The following is a 27,750-nucleotide window of genomic DNA, read 5'->3' as shown; positions in this document are numbered from 1 at the left end:
TTAGAGAAGAGCCAAGTTTTCAGTTGCTTGCGGAATAGTTGGAGAGAGCCCAGGTTCCGCAACAAGATAGTAAGGTCGTTCCAGAGACTTGTGATTTTGAAGAGAAGAGATTTTCCCAGTTTACCTGCATAGAGATTACCGCGTAAAGAGGGGGAAGGATAGTTTATATCTTTGGGCGGGTCTGGTGGAGTCAGGACTTGAGGAGTTAAAGGATAGTGGGATTAGGGGAGGAAAGATGCCGTGAATGATCTTAAAAGCCAGGCAGGAGCATTTGAAATGGATTCTGGAAATCACTGGGAGCCAGTGAAGATTGGACAGGAGTGGCGAGACATGGTCAGATTTGCATTTTGCAAAGATCAACTTGGCTGCAGAATTCTGGATAAGCTGGAGTCTTTGAAGACTTTTTTTTTGTTAGGCATAAGTAAATGGCATTGCAGTAGTCAAGTTTGGAGAGGATGATGGATTGGACGAGAACGGTGAAATGTTTTTGGCAAAAGTAGGATCTTACTTTCCTCAGCATAAATGGCAATATTATTATTAAGATTTAGCCAAAAAGAAAGATTTATAAACTATAAAGAGTTTTACCTCATGCATAATTGTCATTTCTTTAATAAGACATTAACTATTTTTTCTGAAGCCCTACAAGTACCTACAAATCCAAAATGAGGCCCTGCAAAGGGTTTGAGTTTGAGACCACTGATATAGTGTATCTAGATTTTCAGAAAGCTTTTGATAAAGTTCCTCATGAGAGGCTACTGAGAAAATTAAAGAGTCATGGGATAGCTGGCAAAGTTCAGTTGTGGATTAGGAATTGGTTATTGGGTAGAAAACAGAGGGTAGGGTTAAATGGCCATTTTTCTTAATGGAGGAGAGTAAACAGTGGAGTGCTGCAGGGATCTGTACTGGAACCGGTGCTATTCAACTTATTTATAAATGATATGGAAATAGGAACAATGAGTGAGGTGATTACATTTGCAGATGACACTAAACTGTTCAAGTTGTTAAAATGTATGCAAATTGTGAAAAATTGCAGGCAGACCTTAGGAATTTAGAAGACTGGGTGTCCAAGTGGCAGATGAAATTTAATGTGGACAAATGCAAAGTGATGCACATTGGGAAGAATAACCCAAGAAAAGAATCTGGGTGAAACCTTCCGCCCAAAAAAGCAAACAAGATGTCAGGAATTATTTAAAAATAATAATAATAATTTATTTCTTATATACCGCTATACCGTGAAGTTCGAAGCTGTTTACAATAAAGATACATTTGACAGTACATGGGATAGAAACGGTTTACAATAAAAAGGGATGGTTAACAAAACTAAGAATGTTATAATACCTCTGTATTGCTCCATGGTACAACCTCACCTGGAGTAGTGCATTCAGTTCTGGTCTCCTTATCTCAAGAAATATATAGTTGGACTAGAAAAGGTTCAAAGAAGAGTGTCCAAGATGATAAAGGGGATGGAACTCTTCTCGTATGAAGAAAGACTTAAAAGGTTAGGGCTCTTCAGCTTGAAAAAGAGATGGCTGAAGGGAGATTTGATTGAAGTCTACAAAATCCTGAATGGAGTAGAATGGGTACAAATGGATCAATTTTTACTCCATCAAAAATTACAAAGACTAGGTGACACTCGAAGTTACAAGGAAATACTTTTAAAACCAATAGGAGGAAATATTTTTTCACTCAGCGAATAGTTAAGCTCTGGAACGCATTGCCAGAGGTTGTGGTAAGAGCGGATAGCATAGCTGGTTTTAAGAAAGGCATGGACAATTTCCTGGAGGAAAAGTCTATAGTCTGTTATTGAGAAAGACACAGGGGAAGCCACTGCTTGCCCTGGATCGGTAGCATGGAATGTTGCTACTCCTTGAGTTTTGGCCTGGTACTAGGAACCTGGTTTGGCCACCATGAGAATGGACTACTGGGCTTGATGGACCATTGGTCTGACTCATTAAGGCTATTCTTATGTTTTTAATCTAGGTGCCCGCAGTTACACTGGCCATGGACCTACTGTATTTGTGGGTGCCTAAATGCAGTAAGGATGTATTTACTGAAAGTATTCTGTAAGTTGTGTGGGTAAGTGGTAGTCCCTTCAATGCTCCACCCATGTGAATGCCCTCCTTGGTTTAGTGTTTCCATATTTTAGTCTGGAAAACCCCGGAAACATGATCTCACCCAGTTCTGCCTCCAGCCCCACCCAGTTCTGCCTCTAGCCCCACCCCATTCTGCCCTCCAGCCCCACCCCCACAAAGCTTCCTCTCTTCCCTGATGAGCTCTGGCCATGTCTGGAGGGCCTGGAGCATGCGCAGATGTGTATGACATCATCCACGCATGCTCAGATGCCCTCCAGATGTGGCTGGATCTTGGGGGTTTCCAAACCCAGACAAATGCCGTGTTTTGGACAGTCCGTCTGGGAGCCCAGACAGTCCTCTAAAAAGAGTTTTCCTGGACATCTGGCAAAGCATGTAACCTACCTTGGTTACATGCTATGCCACTTACCTATTTAAGTGTACAGCACCCACTCTCTCCCCTCCCAAACAGAAGCTCCCTTCCCCCTCCCATGCTGTAGGCACCAAGCGGTACCTATTTTTTTTATAATGGGTTTTTAATTGGTTTTAAACGATGCATTCAATAACTACATCAATTAAAGCAATTAAATTAGGTGCCAGCAGGTGCATGCAAGGTGTCTAACTTATGGTGCTGTTTATAGAATATTTCCCTAGGGGTCCATGCACTAAGCATGCACTAATTGGTTAGCATGCGGCAATGTTGCTGAACAAGAATGTGCACAGGTAGGGCTAGTCTCAGGGCGCTAGTCTTCGACCAGAGGGCCACTGCTGGGCATGATGGACCACTGGTCTGACCCAGCAGCGGCAATTCTTATGTTCTTAAAAACAATTTGTCTGAGGAACAGAGTTCTCAGGGTGGTGTATAAGGAGGGACAAGAGAGGAGAGATACTGAGGGGCTACAGAATGAACACACTTGTAGGTTAGTAATAGGAGTTTGAACTGTATGCGAAGGTGGATAGGGAACCAGTGAAGTGCTCTGAGGAGAGGGGTGAGGGAAGTGTAGCGAGATTGGCAGAAGATAAGTCGTGCAGCAGTGTTTTGTACAGACTGCAAGGGAGCGAGGCCGTCAGGAGACCTGTTAGAAGTATGTTAGAATACTGTTTAATGTGGGTCCTATGCCTAACTTTGGACCTCAGACTTACGCCTGCTGAAATTTAATGTAAATGCCAGCACCCAACTTAGGTGTGATGAGGCAGTATTCTGTAACTCTACATAACTTTTTGTAAAGCTGGCAACATATCCATGGATACGCCTCCTTTTGAGACATGTGCCATGGGAGTTAGAACCTGTTCCTTATAAAACAGAACAGCATGTATCCAGATGTGTACGCATATTAATATCAGTAACTGGTTGGTAGCACCCAATTATTGATGGTTCAAAGCTCATTATCATATTTATTTGCGCAAGTATCTTGGAAACTTAGGGTGCCATATATAGAATCTAGGGAACTATATGTTAACAGCCAAAATTAACCTGAGGTAAACAAAGATTTTATGGTAACTGTTGGACGTGTGTCTAGCATTCCCTCTGCAATTGCTGCATAGATAAGTTCCCTATTGTGTATTACTGTCAGGCCCAAATTAGCATGAGGTATAGGGTAGTAACATTAATTGCACAATTGACAGCACTCATTGTTGACTGCAACGTGTAATCCAGGCCCAGTCTTCAACCTTATCCTGCCAAGTAGTAAGCATGGGAGTGGAGGAGTGGCCTAGTGGTTGGGGCTGGCGCTTCAGCACCCTGAGGTTGCAGGTTCATACCCAGCACTGTTTCTTGTGACCCTGGCCAAGTCACTGAACACTCTATTGCCCCAGGTACATTAGTCAGATTGTGAGTCCACCAGGACAGATAGGGAGAAATACTTGAGTACCTGAATGTAAAACAGTGTATAAATATTTACCACACTGGCTGTTTTAGCTTGTGTTAATAGATAGTGCAAACTGCTTAGCATATTTTAGTAAATATGCCCCTAAGTGAGGGACAAAAAAATTGGAACTATAATGGACAACTGTTTAATTGGTTAAATGGAATAGAGGTTGTTGGATATAAAAACTGTAAATCCCACAAATTCATACCAAGATTGAAGCAGCAGGTTGGATTCTGTCCATAGTTTAACACTGGTAACAGTATTTGCAAGCTAAACATTAACAAGATAAACTTTGAGACTGCGTTCCTTCAGTCCTAGTGATCTGAAGTTTAAATTGAGGTCTTTACCCAAGTATGCGTGGCTCTACACAGCTCCAGCCTTGGGCATGTATGACCTTGTGCCCCTTATTAAATTATTTTATGGAAGCAAAATGTGTCATGCTAAACGGAGCAGAGATAGCAAGAAGCAACACTTGATAAGAAACTGTGCAACAGCAATGATTTCAGGCCAGTTTGCTCAAGTGAGACTCTATGGTGAATTACATAGTAACATAGATAAAAGCCCATGTGGTCCATCCAGTCTGCTCGTTTAGGAAATTATCCAAACCTTTTTTGAAACTCCGCTAAGCTGATTTCACCACATTCTCTGGCAACAAATTCCAGAGTTTAATTATACATTGTGTTGAAGAAATATTTTATCTGGTTTGTTTTAAATCTACTACTTAGTAGCTTCATTGCATGCCCCCTAGACCTAGTATTTTTGCAAAGAGTGAACAAGTGATTCACATCTACCCTTTCCACTCCACTCATTATTTTTTTAGACCTCTATCATATCACCCCTGAGCAGACTCTTCTCCAAGCCTCCACATTGCATCATCACGAGAAGAGAGTCTCAGGCAGCATTTTCTACCCACGTCATGGACCCACAGCAGTTCACAGACCGTGGAGGACGAGGATGAGGCTAAGCCCAAGCCTCTTGCCTCTCCCTCACATGTATTACTGCATGCGATGCATGGACGCTCTTCCACTGGCAACTTGGCACAAAGTTTACATGAATTCACATCCTCACCCCCCCCCCCCTGAAGAGTCCATCCCAGTTGATTGGGAGCAAAATCAAGGGGTTTTGAGGCAGATAGAGGCTTTTGAAAAAATGATTGTTTGAAATCCAAGATGGCCGCTGCCAGTAAAATCACCAAAAATGGCCCGTGGAGACTTTGAAAAGTTCAAAAACACAGAAAAAGGGGATTTGGAGGTGGGAGACCTGAACCCTAACACCAGAAACCCTTAAAATTGGGATTTTCAGACCTACCCTTATTCTCCTATAGGAATGAATAGCGTTAGGGTTACCAGATGTCTGGATTTCCCCGGACATGGCCTCCTTTTGAGGACATATCCGGGGGTCTGGACAGCTTTTCAAACCCCGGCACTTTGTCCGGGTTTTGAAAAGCTTTCCTTCATGTAGGAGGGCATCCGTACATGCGTGGATACAACGCGATGATGCCATGCGTTTGCATGTGCGGATGTGCTCCCAACGAGAACAGGCAGCGGGAGAAGTGACTGGTTCGGGATTGGAGGTGGGGCTGGGGCAGGCTTGGGGGTGTGATGGAGCGGAACCAGGGCATGATGGGTGGGGCTGGGCGTGCCTGGGGGCGGGTCTAAGGGTCCGGATTTTCCAGACGGAGAATCTGGTAACCCTAAATAGAGTTGTACTCACAAATTCTCTGCTGGTACCTGCCTACCGCTTTTTTTCAATGCAACTGAAAAGGTGGAAAGGACTTTCTGCCTCAAATACTTCCAGTGACTTTCCAAATCAAGGAATCTTTGGGCTGCCAGCCAGACTGACACTGACCTCTACCCCCTAGGGAAACTCGAAGTGCAATAGGGGTGGGTAAATATGCAGCCGACACTCAGATACCCCGAGGGTGCCCACAGCCTGCGCTCAAGCCACTGATAAACTCAGAACGCGAGCCAGCTCCCAGGGGAATGGACCCCAAGTCCAGAAGAAACACAGCAGTCTGGCCCTCCAGGTCCATCCGAAGGCTTGACTTGCAGAGCTGCAGTCCAGCTCAGCAGAGCCTGAATCCTTTACCCAGGCAGAGAATCCCCAAGAATGGGGTCTCAGGGCACCAAAGCCTCAGAAAAACAAACTTTCAATGCAAGAAAGAAAGAAAGAAAAAAAAATCATCGAAATACGCTCTTCACAGTTTGCTTGCAGAAGAAATACTGGAGGGTGCACTGGGCTCCATCTCCTTATGGGAAGTGCTCAAAGCTGTAAGTATTCTCACTTCTGCAAGTCCAATTTGCAGGAAAGGATTGATCACCACATATATGGAATCTGGAGTAGATGTAAGCCATTTGTCATATTTTGCCTGTTAATGCATGCTAATTCACGTGTTATCTAGTGTAAAAATATATATTTTGGAAGGGATTGTGTCATGGGTGGAGAATGGGCATGGAAGTAGAGAGGGACAGATTCTTCAAACTTTCGAAAACCATAAGAACGAGAGGGCATTCAGAGAAGTTGAAAGGGGACAGATTCAAAACCAATGCTAGGAAGTTTTTCTTCACCCAACGGATGGTGGACACCTGGAATGCACTTCCAGAGGGCGTGATAGGATAGAGTACAGTATTAGGGTTCAAGAAGGGATTGGACAATTTTCTGAAGGAAAAGAGGATAGAGGGGTATAGATAGAGGACTTCTACACAGGTCCTGGACCTGTTGGGCCCCGCGCGAGCGGACTGCTGGGCACGATGGACCTCTGGTCTGACCCAGCAGAGGCACTTCTTATGTTCTTATGTTCTCATTAACTAGCAAGTGCATTTGCATAAGCACATGCTAACTGGATAACGCTGAGTTGATGTGGGAGCACTTTGAGGGAAAATCGATAAGAGGCGCCTAAAGTTAGGTGCCTAACTTAATTAGTAAATTGGCTCATAATTGGAAAAAACAAATTTTAATTGGGAGAAAGGCACCTATCTTTTTGGCATGATTCTATTGCATGGCACCTAGCAGCGCCTAACACCAAAGTAGGCATGTGGAGGGGTGGAGAAAGACTTAGGCAATGCTAGGCATGATTCTCTAAAGTAGTGTTTTTCAACTCAGTCCTGGAGTACCCCCTTGCTAGTTAGGTTTTCAGGACATCCACAATGAATAGGCTTGAAAGAAATTTGCATGGAAGGTTGTTGAGATGTTTAAGTACCTAAGTGATATAAATGCACATGAGGTGAATCTCATTTGAAAGGAAGCTCTGGAATGAGAGGGCATAGGATGAAGTTAAGAGGTGATAGGCTCAGGAGTAATCTAAGGAAATATTTTTTTACAGAAAGGGTGGTAGATGCTTGGAATAGTCTTCCACTAGTGGTGGTGGAGAGTGGAGACAAAGGGGCTCATCATTAAAAGAGTTGGCACTTGGACGAACATTTCTCAAAAACGTCCAAGTGCCGATACTAAAAATGGGTTTTGGACGTATTTCTAAATGACCTAGGCCTTCATATTGCCGCTGAACAACCAAAGCTAAAACGAGGCATTTCGGGAGGAGTGTCGAGGGCGGGAGTTGGGCGGCACATGAGCTGGCTTAGACAGTGGTACACCATGTATAACCAAAAGTTATACAGCCCACGATCGACAGAACTTGGTCTAAGTCACAAAAACCCACTTAAACTCACCAGATAAGCACTGAAAACACATAACACAAACTCCCCCACCCCCATAAAATCATTAATCACATCTTTAAAATTCCACCTCCAGACCATCATCACCTGGCCACCTGACATAGGAAAGCCAGGTCGTCCAGCACAGAGGCAGCTTAAGTCATCTTGGGGGTGGGTTAGGGACTCAAAGAAAGGAGGACCCATGCCCATAAGCCCCTGTATTCACTGCATTGATACTTAAACATGTGCACTTCCCTATACACCCCCAAAACCCTTTTGTACTGGCATATAAGTGGCTCCTGCAGCCATAAGGGCTAATGGGGTGGTAGATAAGTGGGTCTAGGGGATTCTGGAGGTGGTTTGGGGGGGCTCACAGGACATATAATTAGACGATTTTCAAAATGGAAAAAAAGTTGGACGTATTTTTTTGAAAATGTGTGTTAAGCTGTTTTTTACTTTGGATGACTTGCGAGATGGACTTAGACGTCCCTTTCGATTATGCCCCTCCACGTGTCTGAATTCAAGAAAGCATGGGACAAGCACATGGGATCTCTTAGGGAGAGGAGGAGGTAGTGGATGCTGCGGATGGGTAGACTGGATGGGTCATTTGGCCTTTATCTGCCATCATGTTTCTATGTTTCATGACAATCCCACTCCAAAAAGTATTTTATATAAATAGCTAATGTGCCAGTTTGTGTACCAACAGACAAAATACCGCAAAAAGCTTTAATATGTTTTGTGGTGGCCTGTTTTTCCTACTCCGAGTGCACATTAAGGCATAATACCCTTAGGAAAAGGGCTCCGATGTTCTTTAAACAGCATTAGCTCATGCCAACATGGTAGTATATGTGAGTAGGTCCAATAGCAAATTTTGTTTTATATCTGCAAATTTTATGTTTTTATTTTCAGGAGAGGGACTTGTGCGGCTGATTGTTCAGTGGCTGTAGCAATATTAAGACAAAGGGATGGAAAGCTCTGGTTCTCAGAAGGGATGGGCTGTCATTTGCAACAATGGGCTAGATTCACTAAGCCCACCGATCAAGTTCCGACCGCTTAGCGACCCCTTTGCAACCCGATTTCCCTCTGACCCGATTCACTAACCTCTGTCCCGAGCATCCTTTGAACCGTGCATGGAAATGAGGGGGAACGGCATTCAAATGTTGGCAGGCAGCGATTCACTTAAAAAAATGAGGGACACCGACTGGGCTGACCAATCCAAAAATAAGCGACTGCTGAGGACCAGTTGCTCAGGTCCTTTCCGACTGCCCTGCCTTCACCGCCCTGCTCTTAGCCCTGATCCTCTGCTCTCAACCCCGATCTCCTGCTCTCTGCCCCAACTGTCCTGCCTTTCCCCGCAGTGCAAGTCCATGGTTTTAACCCGCGGGTTTAAAACTGGTTAAAACCACGGGCTAGTGAAGAAAAAAAAAAAAAAAGTAAAGTTTCCTGCTCTGTTGGGCATTTGATTGGCAGCGCATGTGTAGACCATCTACAGATAGTCTGTGCATGCGTGGGGATTGCTATAGAGCGATCCGGGCAGTCGGTTGGAGGCGTGATTCCGATCACCCTCAATTGCATGAAGGCGATTCGTGACTCAGCCCCCCGACTACGGAGCCAATCCGATCCGTGGCGTTAGTGAATCTGGGCCAATGTCAATTATATGTAATGACGTGGAATATATCACTGACAAATTAAAATGAGCAGAAAAAAAAATCATGACATTTTGTGTTTTTTTTCATTTGTCAATAATAGTGCACCCTCTTTCGAAAAGAGGGCGCACTGTTAGATATTACTTTCTTAGTGACAAAAAAGCAACAAAGACCCAAATACAAATATTCCTGCATACGACATGGGAAACGACATGGCCTGTCCTTTCCTAGTTCTCAGCATATTATGCACAGTAATTTCACAGCATTGTTTCTTCTGCCTCCGAATTGTTTTAGTCAATGTTTCATATTTATTTTCAGCTCTCAGTTCCATGCAGGCTAATACTACTTCCTGGGCAAACTCTTAAGATGAAAGAAACACTGGAAAAAGAAAGGGTACGAAGGGCTTCTTGTCCAGATGTACAACCATTTGATAAAACTGAGGAGAAAGAAGATCCACCAAATGAGGACTACATTGATGTGATCAGTGTTGTGCCATCGTAAGTTCAGCCTGAATCAGTATGTTTTGCACCAGGGATTCTTAACCAGTGGTGGCTGTAGAGCCAAGGGATGCAGAGTAGGGTCAATTTATTAAGTAGAGACAACTTATTGAAATTTTCAATACAGAGTGAAGGCAGTTATTAGGACAGTTATTGGTGGAATGTGTACCATTGTAATTTTAGTGATATGTTAGAACTGTTAATAGCGGGAGGAGCCGATCAGGGGTTCGGGGGGGTGTCGAGGACAGGAGGGCCTAGGATCCCTCCTGCCCGTATTTTAGTGGGGGTGGGGGGTTAGAGGGTGTCCCCGGGAAAGGAGGGCTTGGGCTCCCTCCTGGCCCCATCGGACTCAGCAGGGGGGTGGGGGGGGGGTTGAGGATCACAGGGCAGGAGAACTTGGGCTCCCTCCTGCCCCGAATGTAATCGGGGAGTCGAGGGTGCCGTGGGGCAGAAGGGCTTGGGCTCCCTTCTGCTCTGATCGTTGTCGGGGGGGGGGGGAGGGGGGGAAGGGTAGATCACGGCAGGGGAGATGATCCATCTCTCCTGCCGCAATCATTGCTGTAGTGGGTAGACAGATTGCTGGGACCACTGAGCTGATCGCAGCAGCCACGATCAGCTCAGCGGCTCCTTTTTGGCACTTATACCTGTTTTGACTTGGTCTAAGTCAAAACGTATAACTACCAACTAGGCAACCTGTCAAATGTTTTGGTTATACCTGCTGCATGCCTAGGTCTAGGTTGGCCCACCTCCCGCCTTTTCCCCGCCTCTAAAAACGCCTGTTTTCTCTCTGTACGTTTAGAGGCAGGGGAAAGGCCTAAGCTGGTTTTAGATACGTCTAAATCCAGCTTTGATTATGGGTAATTGGACGATCAGGCTTTTTGATCGTCCAAGTACCCATTTAGGCCACTTTTTAGACATTGGGGTTTTTTTTTTTGCTTATGAGCCCCATAGCGACCACCAATTTTTAAAATAAGCATTTATTTATTTTATTTATTTATTTATATACCACTTATATCCTAGGTACTTTATCATATTTCTCTATCTGTCACGGTGGATTCAAACTCTATCTAGTGTACCTGGGGCAATGAGGAGATTAAGTGACTTGCCCAGGGTCACAAGGAGCAGTGAGGGATTTGAACCCACCTCAGGGTGCTAAGGCTATAGATCTAACCACTGCGCCACTGGGGAAAATCAGGAGAGGGGGTTGTTGAAAACTGTGTTCTGCAGTTAGATCTTTGGTCCCCCTAGTCTAAAATCCTATTTTTGGGTCAGCCCTGAATCATTTTTAAGCTTTTTTTGGCACCAAAATGCTGCCGCGGTGGCTGGATTTTCCAGTTTTTCTTCTAAGTTCTCAAGTTTCTTTAAAACACCTCATTTTGCCTCAAAACTGATAGGGATGAAGTCCTCAAATCCTACTACCCCTATATGAGAATCATGCCTTGTTTGCACTGGATGGGTGGCTGAAGAGAGCCCTTGTGCCATGTGCTTTGGGCTTAGCCCCTCAATAGGCCTCTGAAACACCTTCTGGAGCCCTAGGACAGTGGCCTTGCACATCGTAAGGGCATAGATACTTCGCAGCCCAAGCAAAGGCATTTGCTCCATCCTAAGGGACAAGGAGAATTTCCCTTCCAGGCCTTTATCCCTGAGTCCATTAATCTTCTCTGGCAGGCTTATAAGAACATAACAGCATAAGAATAGCCTTACTGGATCAGACCATTGGTCCATCAAGCGCAGTAGCCTGTTCTCACGGTGATAATCCAGGTCATTAGTACCTGGCCAAAACCCAAGGAGTAGCAACATTCCATGCTACCGATCCAGGACAAGCAGTGGCTTCCCCCATGTCTTTCTCAATAACAGGAAATTGTCCAAACTTTTCTTAAAGCCAGCTATGCTATCTGCTCTTACCACAACCTCTGGCAATGCACTCCAGAGCTTAATTATTCTCTGGATACTCAGAGCGAATCTTCCCTGTCAGCAGAGCCTATTCTGGATTCCAATGGTCCATTGAATAGGGACTCGGAGGATGAGGGCTCAGATTTAATCCCTTTACTGTCCCAGAGTGAGGCTTTCCTGGTAGGAGAAGCAGCCTCCCTTTTAGAGGGCCAGGAGGCAATATCGGCAATAACCCAGGGAGAGGATCCCTCCATTTGCCTACTTTTTAAGTCCTTTCCTTTGCTGAAGATTATTACCAAGTCCCTTCGAGAACTCAAGATAGATCCTCTGTAAACCCATCCTCCTAGTGTTCTCTTCTGAGTGGGTTCTGGGCTAAACCCACATCTTTTCCATGACAGGATCCTAGTCACAGAGCCCTGGGAGACCCCCGAAGGCTCCCTGATGATGGCTAAAACTATGGCTAAACTGTATCCCATGGATCAGAAATTCCAGCAAATGTTTGCTATGCCAAAGGTGGATTCCCTGGTAGCCCAGATGACCGAATGCACTTCTCTACTCAAAAGAACATGATTCTATAAAAAGTAAGCACCTAGTCCAAAGTGCCTACCTAAAAGTGGATGTGGTTAGAGGGTGGATTAGGTATAAATATGGTGCACTTAAGATGGGATGCTTAGTGATGGCTAACATTGCTTAGGTGGTGCTAAGCGTGATTCTATAGAGTGCGCCTATCTTTTTTTAGCATCATGCTTAGTTGGCGCTGATTTTTTGGGCAACCTATATGGAATCGGGCCCACATTGTCTTAACCTTATTGTCTTATCAGCAGCACTACATAGCAAGAAGGAACAATCCCTTTCCAAATTATGTTTATTTAAGATTTGATATTCCAGGCCTGCCTCTTATACTGTAGCATCCTCTCCCCCACATCAGGTAGCACTTATGTCAAAATGGTTTTTAGAGGGCTTAGGTAGAATTCAGACAGAACGAAAGGGCTGTGCTGACAAGTGAGACATGAAAGAATCCAAGAAATTCAAATCCAAAAATTTATAAACACTCACATCACTGAAAGGCTCCCCTGTCTACTCAACCTAAGCAGGCAGGCGATAGAAGTCTTCTAGGAGGATTTTAGCCCGGTAATAGAGAAAGCGCTCACAAAATAAACCTGAAAACTCGATTTAAGTGGAGTTAGGGTTAAGAGAAAAGACTAGATTCATCAAGCAGTTTACCATTTGAAATAACATCATCTAAAACCCGTATACTTGCAATAATCCAATGCTTCCAAATGACTTTAAATTCGCCAATTTGAATCTTGGAGTTAAGCCATATAGATTGATTTGTTGACTTATGTATTGGGTTAGGTGTTAAGAGAAAAGACTAGATTCATCCAGAACACATCAGAGCCAATAGGAAACTGGTTTAGATGAATGTTTATGATAATACTGAAAAAACTACCATTGGGAAAAAAATACCATTGGTCCTTAAACTTTCCAGCAACCTATTATATATTCACAGTCACAAGGGGATTCATACCTAGTGCAGGCAAATAGGTCCAAATATACTATTGATACGCACAGTTCAAGAGCTACAAAAAAAAAGGTATTATTTGAATCTTGGAGTTAAGCCATATAGATTGATTTGTTGACTTATGTATTGGGTTAGGTGTTAAATTACTGACATAACGCAATGCATATAAGTGTAACATAGCACAATCTTGCAGTCAGCCATGGGTAGTTTCCTACCAGTGCTGAGCTTGTTTAATATTCCTCTTGTTTTCTTCTTTCTCCTCTGACAGGTGCTTTTATCAAGTAACACGGAAAGAGGCTGCAGACATGCTGGAAAACAGCCCTTCTAATGGCAATCTAATCCTGAGGCCTTGTGGTGACAATAAGAATTATTCTGTCACTATCCGGGAACCTCTGGAGTATGTTGATTTTCTAATATTTACCTAAATCAGAACTGACCTGTACTTATGGCACAATTTCATGAAAAGTTTGCCAGATATTGTATATAAAATCTGTACTTCTCTAGTGCAATTACTGAAACACCTTCCTGCCCAGACAGTTCAATGGAAGGGAGATGAGGATGTGAAGGAACTAAATAGCAGACCTGTAGTATATAGTGCTGTCCGCTTCTTGATAAGACATTGTTGACACTAGCAGATTTACTTGGCATTGCTAAAGAAATCAAGCATCTACTAGTTTCCATATTAGGAAATGGTCAACAAAGTCATTTTGGTAAAATATAAATCGGGTTTATATTGATATATATATATATATATATATAGGACATTATTTTAGAACTAGTCTTTAAGCCCATTACATTAACGGGTGCTAGAATAGATGTATCTTTCTTTCTTTCTCTCTCTCTCCTTGGCCGCTGTCTGTCTGCCTTTTTTTCTTTCTGTCTCTCTCTTTCCTCGGCTGTCCACTACCACCCCTTGCCTGCTCTCCCGATCCAGCAGTAGCCATTATCCCTTTGTTTTACCTCCACCCCCCGTCCAGCAGCACCCCTTCCCTGCTCCCCCTGTCCAGCAGTAGGCCTTCTCCCTTCCTTTTACCTCCCCCTGTCCAGCAGTAGGCCTTCTCCCTTCCTTTTACCTCCCCCTCTGTCCAGCAGCACCCTTCTCCTTACCCTGCTCCCCCTGTCCAGCATCCGCTAGCCTGGGCAGCCTCGGGGTTTTTGCTAGGCCAGCCCACCTTGCATTATCAAAGTGGGCCGGCCTAGCAAATGCCCGCGGCTGCTGCGTTTGCTGGTCCGGGGATGAGAAGAGGCATAGCAGCAGCGCAGGAGTCAAACCGCCACCGCCGCTGAAATCGCTGCACGTGACGCAAATAGAATACGGCCATGGAATCGCACACCACGCTGTCAGGGATCATGGCCTCCTAAGTGCGCATGCGCGCTTAGGCTTTTATTATAGAGGATTATTATCCATATGTAAACAGCAGCACGTGCTCAGTTATACCACATACACGTAAATACTGATTTCAGAAATCTGATATTTACACACAAAAATCCATATCACACAGGGGTCACTTTTACTAAGCTGAAGTAAAAAGTGGCCTTAGCGGATGCTTACATATGTCATTCCTGTGTGCTAAGGCCATTTTTTCTGCATGGGTATAATGGCCAGTTTTTCCATATTCAGCATTAATGGCCTTGTGCTAATTAACACATGACCTCTTGACTATACCTATTTTATAGACATTAACTAGGGAATTCTATAAACAGCATCCTAATCACGGCGGCCTAGTGATGCATATGTTCGGGCTCTGCGCCAAACTTACCCTGCCTTTTTGCTAAGCTGTGTTTTTTAAAATCGCTGGCCGCAGCGGTATTAGCTCCAACATTCATAGGTATTTTTGAGCGTTGGAGCTACAGCCAGCAATAAAAAAAATCTAATACAGCTTTGTAAAATAGAGGGGGGGGGGTGCTAATTTATTAGTTGACATAATTAGTGTGGTAATTAACCACGCTGGTTTTCAGCCAATTAAAAAAAAAAAAAAAAATTAAGCAATTTAAGAGTTTGGCGCTGAACTTTTAGGATGCCTAAGTGGAGGCGCCGTTGAACACCTAGGAATGCCTAAGTTTAAAAGTAGGTGTGATTATGGGCAGAGAATAGGCGTGGCTGAGTGAGGCATTGATAGGCGTCCGACATAGATGCCGCCATATTAAGCAAAGAATAGTTAAGCTCTGGAACGCATTGCCAGACGATGTGGTAAGAGCGGATAGCGTAGCTGGTTTTAAGAAAAGTTTGGACAAGTTCCTGGAGGAAAAGTCCAATGTCTGTTTTTGAGAAAGACACTAGGGAAGCCATTGCTTGCCCTGTATTGGTAGCATGGAATATTGCTACACCTTGGGTTTTGGCCAGGCACTAGTGACCTGGATTGGCCACCGTGAGAACGGGCTGCTGGGCTTGATGGTCTGACCCAGTGAGGCTATTCTTAAGTTCTTACGAGTGAAAAGCTTACCTAATGGAGTGGTGCGTTAATCTGCCTCTGAAGGAAAGGCGAAAAGACCTGTGTCCCAGGAGCTGTCCTTTATTTAAATACTCTCCCAGCCAGCCCACCTCCCAAAACTACCTTGTCCTATCCAGACCCTCACCTTCAGCGGGAAAGTCAGGTTTAAAGTCTCTCCCTTTCTCCCTCCTACTCCTTGCCCCTCTCCCCCTTAGCTCCGGTAGCCTGCGCCCCTCCCCATTCCTGTTTCCATCCCGATAGGTGATCAACATGGGCCATCCAGCCCAATATTAATTGCATCCATCGAAAGTTGCCCTCGCGCTTAATCTTTTTAACCATGTCTATCTGTACAATGGCTGCTTCCGCTACATGTGCTGGCGGATACACATACACTCCTGCAGAAGCTTTCCTAAAATACCACTAGAGTACTGAACTTAGGGCTACCACTTAGGGCTACTTCAATGGAGCAGTTTAAAGACCTGCAAACTCTAGGGCTTAAAAGTACAGCTCATAGTGACCGTAACGGTGTCTCTTTCAATACTGCACACAGAGTTAAGCTTTCTTTAAATCCCAGTTCCTGTGCTGCTTTGATCTAATGCCACAGAGCTCAGCACCAGAACATGGTTAGTTCCAGAAATAATTTTGACTAAAAGGTGAATCATTGATTGCAGGTCAGTTGTAATGACCAAAGATATTCACTGTTTTCCTTTCCTTCTCACTACAGTAAACAAAGTCAAGGTGACAAAGAATTTACTCTTTTTAATTTACCATTTTTATTTCAGTAGCCCATCCATAAAGCACTACAAGGTGCTGTGTACAGGAGGAGATTATTACACGATAGAACTAGAAAAACCAGTAAGTATATCCTTGTTTACAGACATTACGTAGTCTGAAGAATTAGCAAAGACAGTTGGGTCCCTGGACATGATTTACATTATTTAAGAGTAGGGCAGCTCAGTTCATTGCACACCTGATAAAATTAATAAACTTTGTTTAAGGAAGACTCCTTTTGTGAACTGTACTGTCATGTAGCAATAAGGTAGCTGCGTTACTAGTAAAGTGTCACATGAGCAAGAGTCCTAACTGTACTCATGCGTGATGCCAAGTCTGGTTTGTTCTGGAATATAGCAGCTGAACACAAAAAGTAGGTTTATTAAGCTACATCTTTAATCACATGATTTTGGAAGCATAACTGTTAGCTGGAATATGTGTTAAAAGACCCACCACTTCTCCCAGGTTAAAAGTATGAGAGAGGGGGAGGGGAGGGAGTGTGAGGCATCAAGAAAAAAAGAAGGTCAATGATACCTATTTTATTCTGTCTTTTACATGGACTGCAGGAGTATACATCAAAGTATAAGACACATATGAAATGGATTAAATGAAGTTTTAATATTATTCCACCTGAAGTTTCCAAGATCGTTAATGATATAATGCAGCATGACTACTTAATGCATGTTTCCCAGTGTTCTCTCTATATAAATCAGATGTGTGAAAGCAGAATTTTCACGTGTATAGCATAGCCCTTCTAAGGCATGAAATATTTCAATTTCTGCACAGTTCTGTAGAAAACACTGAAAAGAGATTTAGCCTTGTGACACATAGCCTCTTGTTCCCTAGGTCACACTCAAGGGCCTGGATAAGGTTGTGGAATACTTTATAAGTGAAACCCGAGGGCGACTGAAACCCTTCATCTCACATGAGTATCACACACACCTGGGTATGGACCCTGTTTTGCTTGAAAGCTAAAGTACCACATCCTTGTTATCTGCTGGTGTTCTATAATGTTGGGAGGCAAAATAATTGAGCATAGGTTGACTTTAGTGGCGATTAAAATTCTCTCACACAAACTGCACTATTCTAAAAGGGGGAGCAGGAAAAAGATAATGAAGACATTCAACTCAACAATTAATAAACAAACCACACATGGGTTACAATTAATTTATATAATCAAAGCTAAAATATATGTTCCAGTGCAATAGGGATGATATGCTGAATCATAGGGTTACTCATCTGTGCTTGCGAGCACAGATGTCAATCACAGCTTTTCAACTCCTTCTCCTTCTCCACAGTCTCTGCTGCCTTCAGTTCTTCCTTCTGCAAGTGAGCATGAAGGTGTCTCTCTGATCTGCTCTATTTTATTATTGTTTTGTGATTTTTTTTTTTGTTTGTTTGTTTTTCAGCTTGTTCACGGATTTTTTGTTCGTCATATAGGGACTGCTTTGCCTGCTTGTGAGGAGCAGACATTTAAATCTGCAGGTGGCAGCCGTTTCCCTTGGTGACCTGTACATCCAGCTTGCTGAAGATTTGTAGAGCTTAGGGTTCTGGGCCTTTAGCACTTGCTCGCTTCCTTGACTTGGTCAGGGGCTTCAGTGAAGGCTGTGAGGCATCAATAGTAGTCCTTCAGGGAACTTAGGGTGCTGGATACAACTTCATCTCCCCCCTTTTCTGCTTCATGCATTGTGGTCTGGGGTAGGGTTACCAGATTTAACATCTAGTAAAGGAGGGCCCCACACCATTCTGCCCCTAGGTCCACCCAATTCTACCCCCCAGCCCAGCCCCGTTCTACCTCACAACCCCAGCCCCACACAAACCTCGTCTCTTCAGGCCGGGTCTGGAATGCATCTGTGCATACGCAGATGTGACGTGATGATATCGCACGCATACTAGAGGTATGCACAGGAACGGGAACGGGGATGCCCCCCTGATCCACGGGACTCCGACAGGGACGCCCCTCTGGCCTGCGGGACTCCCACGGGGATGGAAACAGGATTCCATTTCCGAGGCCTACCTAAATTCTTGAAATGCAGCTGAGAGACAAGTCTGGCTCCATGGCAGAAACAGCCATGCTGAGCAGTGAGCTCAGCACGTGCACTGCTGAAAGCCTTGCTTGCTGATTGGTCTTGCAGCATGGCGGGGCAGGATCAGCAAGCAAGGCTCTCAGCTATGTACGTGCTGCCTGTTTGCTCTATGGCTGCAGGTCTCCTTTCCCTGGGGCACCAGACCTCCCTCACACAAAGGCCAGGAATGCAGAGTTGGTTCCATTCTCAGTAGGGGATGCCTTGGTAGGCTGGCACCGGAACACTGCTCAGCCACTGGGAACCCAGATTCGGTCCTGTTCTGGGGGGAGGACACTTGGGGGGAGGGGAGGGGGGCTTGATTGCACCATCGTGCTGGCTCACCACTGCCGGAAAAAGCACGGAGTCTGTCCCATTCTAGAGGGAGAAAACCTAGCAGGGACCTGGCTGCAGCACAATACTGGCTTCTAGAAGGCACAATGGACTGGGGGGGGGGGGGTCTAGCTGCATGTGACACTATTTGGACCCATGTAGACTTGCACGGCCATTCTGATGCTGACCTGAGGTCCCTTTCTCTCCAGCATCTTCCTTCTCCTTCATTTCCATCCAGCATATGCCTTCTCTCTCTTTCTCCTTTCCATCCAGCATCTGCCCCTTCCCCTCTTTCCATCCAGCATCTGCCCCTCTCTCTCTCTCTTTCTTCTGCCCAGCATCTGATCTGTCTCCTCTCTTCCTCCTTTCTGCCCCCTCTGTCACCCAATCCATCATTCACCCTTCTCTCTCCCCCTTCCATCCAGCATCTGCCCATTTTTCCCCCCTTTCAGCCCAGCATCTGCTTCATTTCTCTTTCTCTCCCTTCTATTCAGTGTCTCTCATCCTCCCCTCTCCTCCCTTCCAATCAATGTCTTCCTCCCCTCTCCTTTTCTTTACATCCATCATCTGTTTTTTTTCTCTCTCCCCAAGCATTCCAGCTGATCTGTTAACTTTCTCCTTTCATCTAGTGTGTCTGATCCCTCCCCCTTTCTATCTACAGTCTGTCTCCTCTTACCTCCTACATCCAGTATCTACCCCCTCCCACCTGACAACTCAGCCACCACCAGACTGACTTGAAGCCTTCCCTCCGACGTCAGTTCTGACGTCAGGGGAAGACTTCCGGATCGGCTACATATGGCATGCTGCAGGCTGCCTCCTACCCCTGCTGTTATCTGGACTCGAATTAAGGGGTGGGAGGGAGTGCATTTTTGGACACAGAAGGCATGAACTGGGGAGACAGGAAGGGAGGGAAAGAGATGCTGAGGTGGGGGAGGGAATAGAAAAGGAGAATTGGGCGTGGGTGTGTCAGTGAGCGGGAAAGAGAGATGGTTGTGTACACGCAGGGAATGGAAGAAAGAGGAGACTGTTTGGTCATAGGGAGGGAGTGAGGTACAGAATATGATAGGGAAGAGAAAGATGAGAGTGAGAAATGTGGTGGCAAGGGAACAGTGGGACAGATTGAAAGGGATGCAAAAGGAAGGAATGTTAGACAGTGGTGAAGGGAATGGAGGGAGAGATGTGGCATGGTGCTGGAGAGGGGTGATACAACAGAAGGAAAATGTTGAGCATGGGGTTGGTGGGCAGGCACGAAAGATGAGAAAGGGATAAATGCTGGGCCATGGTAGGAGGAACCAATGGACAGCAACAGAAGAATTTACAGAAGATGGGAAAGCAGAAAAAAGAAACTGGGACCAACTTGATGGAAAAAAAAGTTTCCAGACAACAAAGGTAAAAAGCAGAATTTATTGACTAAAATATGTTAGCTTTGGGAAATGTATATAGCAGTTGTTTTTGTATTGTGTTCAAAAGAATAGGAAATGCATTTCTGGTTTTATTTTTATAGTGTTGAAGTATTTGCTGACCCTTGCTGTGGCTGGTGGGTATCCCCAAGCACTGCCAGCAGAAGACCTCCTCTAGACACAGCCAGAACTCCCCTCCACCAAGTGCAGCAATCAGCAGCATCCATGAGCCACTGAGGTGCCAGCATCTATGATTCAGGGATGCTACTGCTGCCTGCCAAGCTTGGCAAAAGGGACCCCCGGCCAACTGCAGAGGAAGTCCTCAGTTGAAAGCTTGGGGGTTCTCTCATCAGCTGAGTATTTCTATTTTATATTTATATTAGAGGCTCTGGTGGAAACCAGTTTGCAAAGTATGTATTCTTCCCAATTAATATTTCCAAATTAAGTTTCTTTGCTTATTTATAAATGGATCTCTACCAGAGCCTTTAATTAAGAACATAAGAAATGCCTCTGCTGGGTCAGACCCGAGGTCCATCGTGCCCAGCAGTCCGCTCATGCGGCGGCCCAACAGGTCCAGGACCTGTGCAGTAATCTTCTATCTATACCCCTCTATCCCCATTTCCAGTAGGAATTTGTCCAATCCTTTCTTGAACCCCAGTACCGTACTCTGCCCTATTACGTCCTCTGGAAGCACATTCCAGGTGTCCACCACACGTTGGGTAAAGAAGAACTTCCTAACATTTGTTTTGAAACTGTCTCCTATCAACTTTTCCGAATGCCTTCTTGTTCTTTTATTATTAGAAAGAATGAAGAATCTGTCCCTCTTTACTCTCTCTATGCTCTTCATGATCCTATAAGTCTCTATCATAGACCCAGCTTCTCCAATCTCTCAGAATATGACAGGTTTTCCATACCTTTTATCAGACGTGTTGCTCTCCTCTGAACCCTCTCGACTAACGCCATATCCTTCTTAAGATACGGCGACCAATATTGGACGCAGTACTCCAAATGCGGGCGCACCATCACCCGATACAACGGCAGGATAACTTCTTTCGTTCTGGCTGTAATACCCTTTTTGATTATACCAAGCATTCTATTCGCTCTCTTAGCGGCCGCTGCACACTGTGCCGACAGCTTCATTGTCATGTCCACCATTACCCCCCAAGTCCCTTTCCTGGGTACTCTTATTCAATAACATCCCTCCCATTGTATAGGTGTACCTCGAGTTTCTGCTCCCTACATGTAATACTTTACATTTCTCAATGTTGAACTTCATCTGCCATTTCGCCGCCCATTCTTCTAATTTGTTCAAGTCCCTTTGCAACTTTTCGCAGTCCTCTGTAGTCCGAGCTCCATTAAATAGTTTGGTGTCGTCCGCAAATTTTATTATCTCGCACTTCGTCCCTGTTTCTAGATCATTTATGAAGCTATTAAATAGCAACGGCCCGAGCACCGAGCCCTGCGGGACACCACTCGTGACCCTCCTCCAGTCGGAGTAGTGACCTTCACTCCTACCCTTTGTTTTCTACCCTCCAACCAGTTTCTGATCCATCTATGTACGTCTCCTTCCACCCCATGGTTCTTCAGTTTCCGGAGTAGACGTTCATGGGGCACCATGTCAAAGGCTTTTTGGAAATCTAGATATATGATGTCTATGGGTCTCCTTTGTCCATCCGTTTGTTGATCCCTTCGAAGAAGTGCAATAAGTTCGTTAGGCACGATCTTCCTTTGCAGAAACCATGCTGGCTGGTTATCAGAAGTTCATGTTTTTCAAAATGTTGATCGATGTTTTCTTTTATCAGTGCTTCTGCCATTTTCCCCGGAACCGAAGTCAGGCTCACCGGCCTGTAGTTTCCCGGGTCACCTCTTGATCCCTTTTTAAAGATGGGCGTAACGTAGCATAATTAAATGAAATAACTATTTCTGAAGTTTATAGGGACGGGCGGGGACAAAGGGGATTCCTCACATGGATGGGTGGGGACGGGTGTGATTTCTGTCCCCGCACAACTCTCTAATGCATACACGCATGTGTGTGATGTCATCGCGTTGCATCGGTGCATGCGCAGATGCACGCCAGACTCGGCCCCGATCTTACAAGCTTTTCAAAACCTGGACAAAGTGTCGGGTTTTGAAAAGCCATCCAGATGCCCAGACAATCCTCTGAAAAGAGGACATGTCCAGATAAATCCGGACAACCGGTAACTGTAGTCCGGGGGAGTAGAGAATCAGTCCGACTAAGGTCCAACTGGCAGCCTGAAGATCTGAGTGGCAGCAGACTGGTGGATTGAGGCATAGAACCCCTTCAGTTTGTGGCCACCACTATAGCCCAGAACAGGGCTCCGTAGAAATCCTGGTGGCTACAACAAACAATGCACTGGCGTGTGACCCGGCATGGAGTCACCCTGCAGGACCGGATTTTTAGAAGCAATGAAGCTTAAATCAAACACAAATAAGGTCCTCACAATTAAGGTTTGTCAGCACACAGTTCTTTTTACTTAAGTCTTAAGGCTGGTAAGTATTTCTTCATACCTTGTAACACTAGTCAGGATTTTCACAGCCTTAAGGAAAAGAAAAAAAAAAAAAAAAAACTTGCCAAAATAAACAAGCAGGAAAATCAAACAGTCCACAGTAAAGTCCAAACTTTCTTTTACTGCTCCTTAAGTCCTAATTGCTCTTGAGTCCACAACTCAGAATAAAGTTCAGCATTTTTGTTTCCTTTAATTCCCAGCCATTAAAGAAGAATAAAGGAAAGCCTCTGGCAACCGTATATGTCTGCCAGAAACAGGAGAGTGCAACAGGTTTTGCCAAAATAAAGGCCTACAGTTAGGCTTTCAGAAATCCCTCCCAAGGTGGAAGCAAAACCTCTCCCCACACACTCCTAGCTTCCTTCCCAAAACAACATTCAAGAAAAAAAAACAAAAACAGCACACAAACAGTTCCAAAAGAACCACACTCACTGTTTGTGGCTTGAAGCCAAGTCCACCTGCATTGATTCAGGATAACTGGATTCACAGCCAGTACAAGCTTCTTGGAAGTCCATAGGCTCCTCGCTCAGAAGTGGTAAATCTTCTGCTTGTTCAGCCTCAGTCCATTCCATCGGTATAGGTCTGCTGTCCTTGTTTGACCCAGGTGGATCCCTAGGGAGGCAAGACCCAAACTTCCTCCCTAACCAGCTTGCTGGTTTGAATGCCACTGCTGGCTTATCTACCCTAGGGGCGTGCCCTGTTCTGATTGTGTCAGCAGAAGTCCAGGGGCCTCTTGAGCTCCCCTGGTGGTGACTAGGATAAAACTCACTCCCTTCTTCCTCAGATAAAACTGGCTCCTCCTGGTGGTCACTGGCATTATCTCCCACAATATACCTCTGGGAGATCCTGGGTTTTTCCTTCCGGGATTTTTCTTTTACTTTTTCCCCCAGCTTATCTGGGACCATGGCAGGCATCGTGTCTGACTGGTCACAAGTTCTAGCTACACTTCAAAGGAGCTGAAGCAGACTGGAGCACCATTTCCCCAGCATATGGTCTGTGAATACAGGCTGTGACAGCCTATGGGGAAAATCGGGGAGGGGGGGTTTCTTGAAAAGTATTTTATGACTGTTTCTGCAGTTTGGTCCTTGGTCTCCTCTAAAATCCTATTTTTTGGGGCAGCTTTTAAGCGTTTTGCACCAAAACACTGCCATGGTGACCATCTTGGATTTCTGAATTTTTTTCTAAGTTCTTCATCTTCTACAAAATACCTCATGGGATGGAGTCCTCAGATCCTAATACCCCTATACCAGGGATCTCAAAGTCCCTCCTTGAGGGCCGCAATCCAGTCGGGTTTTCAGGATTTCCCCATTGAATATGCATTGAAAGCAGCACATGCACATAGATCTCATGCATATTCATTGGGGAAATCCTGAAAACCCGACTGGATTGCGGCCCTCGAGGAGGGATTTTGAGACCCCTGCCCTATACCATGCCTTATTTGTGCTGGGTAGGCAGTTGAAGAGTGCTCTTGTGCCACATGCTGTGCAGCATGGGATGGAGGGGTGGGAGCTTCAGGCTTAACCCCTCTGCAGTCTTCCAGAACTGGAGAATGGCAAACTGTCCCTTCAGGAGGGGGGAAAAAGAAACACCTCCTGGAGCCCCAGGACAGTGGTCCTGTGCACCATAAGGGCATAGAGGCTTCGCAGCCCAAGAAAAGGCATTTACTCCATAGTATGGGGAGAGTGTGGCACAGTGGTTAAAACTACAGCCTCAGCACCCTGAGGTTGTGGGTTCAAACCCATGCTGCTCCTTGTGACCCTGGGCAAGTCTTAATCCCCCCATTGCCCCAGGTATGTTAGATAGATTGTGAGCCTGCCGGGACAGATAGGGAAAACTGCTTGAGTACCTGAATAAATGCATGTAAACCGTTCTGAGCTCCCCTGGGAGAATGGTATAGAAAATTGACTAAATTTAAAAAAAAAACAACTATGAAGGATAGAGAGTTGCCCGCTCAGGCCTTTATCCCGGAGTTCATGAATCTACTCTGGCAGGCTTATGCACATGGCAAGCAGCCCGGCATGCAGGTCCCTATGGATACTCGGAGTATTTCTTGCCCGAGAGTGGAAGCTATTCTGGAATCTGATGGCCAATTGGATAGGGACTGAGGGGAAAAGGGGTCAAATTTAATCCCTTTATGTCCCAAAGTGAATTTTACTACTTGGGATCTAGCTAGGTACATGGGTTGGCCACTGTTGGAAACAGGATGCTGGGCTTGATGGACCATCGGTCTGTCTCAGTATAGCAATTCTTATGTTCCCTGGTAGGAGAAGCAGCCTCTCTCACAGAGAACCAGGAGGCAATAGAACCCAGGAAGCAATATTGGCCATAGACCAGGGAAAGGATCCCTCCGTTCACCAACTCTAAGTCCTCTGAATTGCTTGAGATCATTACAGAGTCCCTTTGAGAACTAAAGATAGAACTTCCTCAAACCCTGTCCTCCCAGTGTTCTCTTCTGAGCAGGGTCCGGGCTCAACCTACAGCTTTTCCATGGCACCTGGACACGAGGATCCTAGTCACAGAGCCCTGAGAGACCCTTGACGGCTCCTTGAAGGTGGCTAAAACTATGACTAAGCTGTATGCCATGGATCAGGAATTCCAGCAAATGTTTGCTATGCCAAGGTGCACATGCACCCTCTCCAGGATGCATGTTGTCTCGCTGGCTGTCTCAGAGAGACTCCCTAAATCTTTCACTCTCTTGGACAGCAGCAGCCAGAAGCAGCATGAGCTTGAGACTCCGCCCACAATCTCTAGCAAAGAGAATTCTACTCCAGGTCGATTTCTGGGTCATCCTAACAATAGATGCCAGCCTTTTTGGCTGGGGAGCTCATTGCAATGGTCACTCAGTTCACGGGCAATGGACTCTGTCTCAGTGGAAATGGTCTATCAATAGGCTGGAACGGCAAGCTGTTCATCTGGTGCTACAATGAGTGCAGTCTTTGTTGGAGGGCAAAGCAGTCAGTCTTCTCTGACAATGCCACTGCAGTGGCCTAGGTCAACAGTCATGGAGCACCAGGAGCACTCCGCTCCGGCAGAAGGTGAAATCATTGTTCTGTTGGGCAGAAACTCACCTGTAAGTGATCTCTGCAGTGCATGTGGCTGGGGTGGACAATATTCATGTGGATTATCTCAACAGACAGACATTAGTCTAGGGAGAACATTCCAGGCTGTTGTGAGATGATGGGGTCATCCAATGTTTGACCTCATGGTGTCTGCAAAGAACAAAAAAGCAACTTGGTTTTACAGTTAAAGATGTGAATCCAGAGCTACAAGGCTAGACACCCTGGTTCAACCATGGCCAGAGACTATGATACTGTACATGTTCCAACTCTGGCCCATGATAGGTCGGGTGATCCACCAAATAGCACCAGATTGGCCCAGGCATCCATGGATTTTGTACACGTGCAAAGGAGCAAAATCTCAGTCTCCAGCTGCACCCAGACTTGCATTCATAGGGGCCAATTGCCCTAGAAGATTCAGGATGCTTTGGTCTTATGTAAAGTCTCTTGAGTACATAGCACTAGTCCAGAAAAGATATTCAGAAGTAGTCATTGCTAGTCTCCTTAAAGCCAAAAAGCTAACGATGGTTTCAGCGCATGCTAAGGCATGGGAGATGTTTCAGCGCTGGTGCAGCAGAGAAAAGTTAGGACCAGGCAAAGCACCATTCTTGTCTGTACTGGTGTTCCTCCAAGAAGACCATGACAAAGGATTGGCAGTGGCATCCCTTAAAGTTCAAGTAGCAGGGCTCTTATGCTTCCAGGGCCGAGAGAAGAGAGCTTCATTAGTGGCCCATCTAGACATAGTTGGTTCTTGAAAGGTGCCTTGAGACTAAGGCTGCCAATTTGTGATCCGTTTCCATCCTGGAATCTTAATATAGTCTTAGAAGGACTCAACAGGGCTTTGCATGAGCCCTTGTAGGAAGCCTCCCTCATGGATCTATCAATCAAGGTAGTTTTCTTGGTTGCAATTACATCTGCCAGGACAGTCTCATAATTGGAGGCACCATAATGCAGACAGCTGTTCCTCAGGATCATAGAAGCAGGAGTGATCATGCATACAGTTCCCTCCTTCTTATTGAAAGTCATCTTGGCGTTTCATGTCAACCAAGAGGTTAAACTGCCAGCATTTCATCCTACAGGGTATAAGAAGAAAAACAAATCCTTAAAGGTTTTGGACATCTGGAGAGTTCCTTTGCATTAACTGTATGTGGCTAAAGAGTTTCTCCTCTTGGATCTTCTTTTCAGGTTAACCAGTCAGACAAGACAAAGCAGACCTGCTTCCAAGGCCACTATCTCTAAATGGATTCATAGAGCAATATCATCTGCAAACATCAGTTATGACAAATAGCCACCTGTCTCATTGAAAATGCATTCGACAAGAGGAGTGGCCTCTTCATGGCCCAAAGCTCAGGTAATTGCACCCAAGGAGATTTGTAGATCAACAACCTGGTCCTCCCTTCATTCCTTCACCAAATTCTACTGGGTGGATATAACAGTATAGGAGGATGCTGCTTTTGAGGCCCCACTACTATGTGCAGGCTCCTCTATCCCACCCTAAAGTTTGGGGACTACTTAGCAATGTACCTATGGTTCAGCATACCATTCCAATTACACTGGAAAAAGAGATTAGGTTCTTACCTTGAAAATATCGTTTCCACTAGCTCCATAGCTAAGATTTCACTGTCAGTCAGACTATTAGATTAGGAAGGACTGTATAGGATTACAAGGAAGGAATAATTGAGCTCCATAAATGTTCAGGCTGTTCATATTTCTTGCTTAACTTGTATTTTCTTGGATTCATTAATCCTCTCAGAGGCTTGTTAATGTTTTAACTATATTTTTGTTTCTTCATTGATTGTTTTAACCTCACCTGAGTAGATCACACACCTGGTTTCAGGGATTTCCCCATATTCCTCCTTCTGCTGTCTTCTTCTGTAGGGCTGTCATCAGTTTTGGTAGAACTGAAGAGGGAAGCAGAGACTGTGGAGGAAGAGGATTTGAAAAGCTGTGATATCTTCTGCAGCATGCTCGCGAGCATAGATGGATAACCCTATGGTTCAGCATACAATCACTATCTACTGGAAA

General features: G+C 45.1%; 1 protein-coding gene across 3 annotated transcripts in view; it reads left to right on the top strand.

Annotated features, from left to right (window-relative positions):
- Positions 1 to 27,750, top strand: part of STAP1 (signal transducing adaptor family member 1) — a 117,150-nt gene that overhangs the window by 74,001 nt on the left and 15,399 nt on the right. For 2 of the 3 annotated variants that reach the window (XM_033914822.1, XM_033914812.1), the window contains exons 5-8: positions 9,552 to 9,730; positions 13,414 to 13,542; positions 16,360 to 16,432; positions 17,195 to 17,294. In XM_033914822.1, the coding sequence (XP_033770713.1) occupies positions 9,552 to 9,730; positions 13,414 to 13,542; positions 16,360 to 16,432; positions 17,195 to 17,294 (481 nt within the window). Of the gene's footprint in view, positions 1 to 9,551; positions 9,731 to 13,413; positions 13,543 to 16,359; positions 16,433 to 17,194; positions 17,295 to 26,910; positions 27,077 to 27,750 lie in introns of all 3 variants that reach the window. The other variant, XR_004536498.1, reaches the window with a different exon arrangement.

This window comes from Geotrypetes seraphini, chromosome 1 (genome assembly GCF_902459505.1).
Source record: "Geotrypetes seraphini chromosome 1, aGeoSer1.1, whole genome shotgun sequence".
Classification (NCBI taxonomy): domain Eukaryota; kingdom Metazoa; phylum Chordata; class Amphibia; order Gymnophiona; family Dermophiidae; genus Geotrypetes; species Geotrypetes seraphini.
This window is presented reverse-complemented; position numbering and strand designations above follow the sequence as displayed.